This window comes from Cyprinodon variegatus, unplaced genomic scaffold, assembly GCF_000732505.1.
Source record: "Cyprinodon variegatus isolate N-32 unplaced genomic scaffold, C_variegatus-1.0 Scaffold130, whole genome shotgun sequence".
NCBI classification, from domain to species: domain Eukaryota; kingdom Metazoa; phylum Chordata; class Actinopteri; order Cyprinodontiformes; family Cyprinodontidae; genus Cyprinodon; species Cyprinodon variegatus.
Window position 1 is genome coordinate 865270 of NW_015150583.1, and position 2231 is coordinate 867500.

General features: G+C 39.5%; 1 protein-coding gene across 1 annotated transcript in view; it reads right to left on the reverse strand.

Annotated features, from left to right (window-relative positions):
- LOC107085668 (neuroblast differentiation-associated protein AHNAK-like) overlaps positions 1–2231 on the reverse strand; it is a 25524-nt gene that overhangs the window by 7682 nt on the left and 15611 nt on the right. Inside the window, exon 7 of the mRNA XM_015376141.1 lies at positions 1–2221. Coding sequence (XP_015231627.1) covers positions 1–2221 — 2221 coding nt within the window. The remainder of the gene's footprint in view (positions 2222–2231) is intronic.

A 2231-nucleotide genomic window follows, 5' to 3' on the forward strand; every position in this document is an offset into this window, starting at 1 on the left:
GGACCTTTTAGATTGAGATCGACATCTGGTACATCAACTTTTGGACCTTTTAGATTGAAGGATGGCATGTTCATAGAAGGCATTTTAAATCCTCCCTTTGGTCCTTCAATATCAACTTCTGGACCTTTAATGTCAACTTCAGGTGTTTTCATGTCTCCTTTTATCTTAGGAACAGAAACATCCATGTCCCCCTTGAGTTTTGGGCCTTTCAAGTTGAAATCAACATCTGGCATGGATATCTTTGGTCCAGATATGCTGGGCATGTTGAATTTGGGTCCTTTCAGTTTTACATCTGCTGCGTCTAAGTCAACATCTGGAGTTTTAATATCAATATCTGCCTTTGGGAGATCAATATCTACATCAGGGCCTTCTACTTTTGGGCCTTTCATTCCAAAGGATGGCATTTTGAACTTAGGCATTTTGATTCCCCCTTTGTGGCCCTCAATGTCAATATTTGGACCTTCAATATCCACATCTGGTCCTTTGATATCGCCTTTTATCTTTGGAAGTTTAATATCTACATCACCTTCGACTTTTGGACCTTTTAGATTAAGGTCAACATCTGGCACATCAACCGATGGACCTTTTAGATTGAAGGATGGCATGTTAATAGAAGGCATTTTAAATCCTCCCTTTGGCCCTTCAATATCAATTTCTGGACCTTTAATGTCAACTTCAGGGGTTTTTACGTCTCCTTTTATCTTAGGAACAGAAATGTCCATGTCACCCTTGAGTTTTGGGCCTTTCAAGTTGAAATCAACATCTGGCATGGAAATCTTTGGTCCAGATATGCTGGGCATGTTGAATTTGGGTCCTTTCATGTTTACATCTGCTCCTTCAATATCCACATCTGGTGTTTTCACATCGATATCTACCTTGGGGAGGTCAATATCAGGTCCTTCTATTTTGGGGCCTTTCACTGCGAATGATGGCATTTTAAATTTAGGCATTTTAAGTCCACCTTTGTGGCCCTCAATGTCAACACTTGGACCTTCAATGTCCACATCTGGTCCTTTTATATCTCCCTCAATGTTTGGCAGTTTTATATCCACATCGCCTTCAACTTTTGGGCCTTTAAGATTAAGGTCAACATCTGGAATATCAACCTTTGGACCTTTGAAATTTACTGATGGCATTTTAAACTTAGGCATTTCAAATCCCCCCTTTTGTCCTTCAATTTTAAGTTCTTGACCTTTAACGTCAACTTCTGGGGATTTTATGTCACCTTCAATTTTTGGAGATGAAATATTGGCATCTGCTTTGAGTTTTGGACCTTTCAAGTTGACATCCATATCTGGTAAAGATACCTTTGGACTTGTAATTTTTGGCATTTTGAATTTTTTTCCTTTTACTTTAGCATTTGATCCCTCAATGGCAATGTCTTTGCCCTTAAGTTCAATATCACCAGGTTTGACATCAATACTTGGTTTAGGGAGGTTTATATCAACATCAGGGCTTTCAGCTTTTGATCCTCTGAATCCAAATGATGGCATCTTAAACTTAGGCATTTTGAACCCACCTTTGTGGCCCTCAATTTCAAGATTGGGACCATCAATATCAACTTCAGGGCCTTTAATATCTCCTTTAATCTTTGGCAATTCAGCATCTCCACCTCCTTCAAGTTTTGAGCCTTTCAGGTTAACATCGATGTCTGGAACATCAACTTTTGGACCTTTGAAATTAACTGAGGGCATTTTGATTTTGGGCATCTCAAAACCTCCCTTTGGCCCTTCAATATCAACCTCTGGACCTTTCATATTTCCTTTAATCTTTGGCAGTTTAATATCCACATCACCTTCAACTTTTGGACCTTTTAGATTAAGGTCAACGTCTGGCACATCAACTTTTGGACCTTTTAGATTAAGGTCGACATCTGGGAGATCAACCTTCGGACCTTTAAGATTGAAGGATGGCATGTTCATAGAAGGCATTTTAAATCCTCCCTTTGGCCCTTCAATATCAACTTCTGGACCTTTAATGTCAACTTCAGGTGTTTTTATGTCTCCTTTTATCTTAGGAACAGAAACATCCATGTCCCCCTTGAGTTTTGGGCCTTTCAAGTTGAAATCAACATCTGGCATGGATATCTTTGGTCCAGATATGCTGGGCATGTTGAATTTGGGTCCTTTCAGTTTTAAATCTGCTCCACTGACATCAACATCTGGTGCTTTCACATCAATATCTGCCTTGGGAAGGTCAAGATCAACATCAACATCTGGACCTTCTACTTT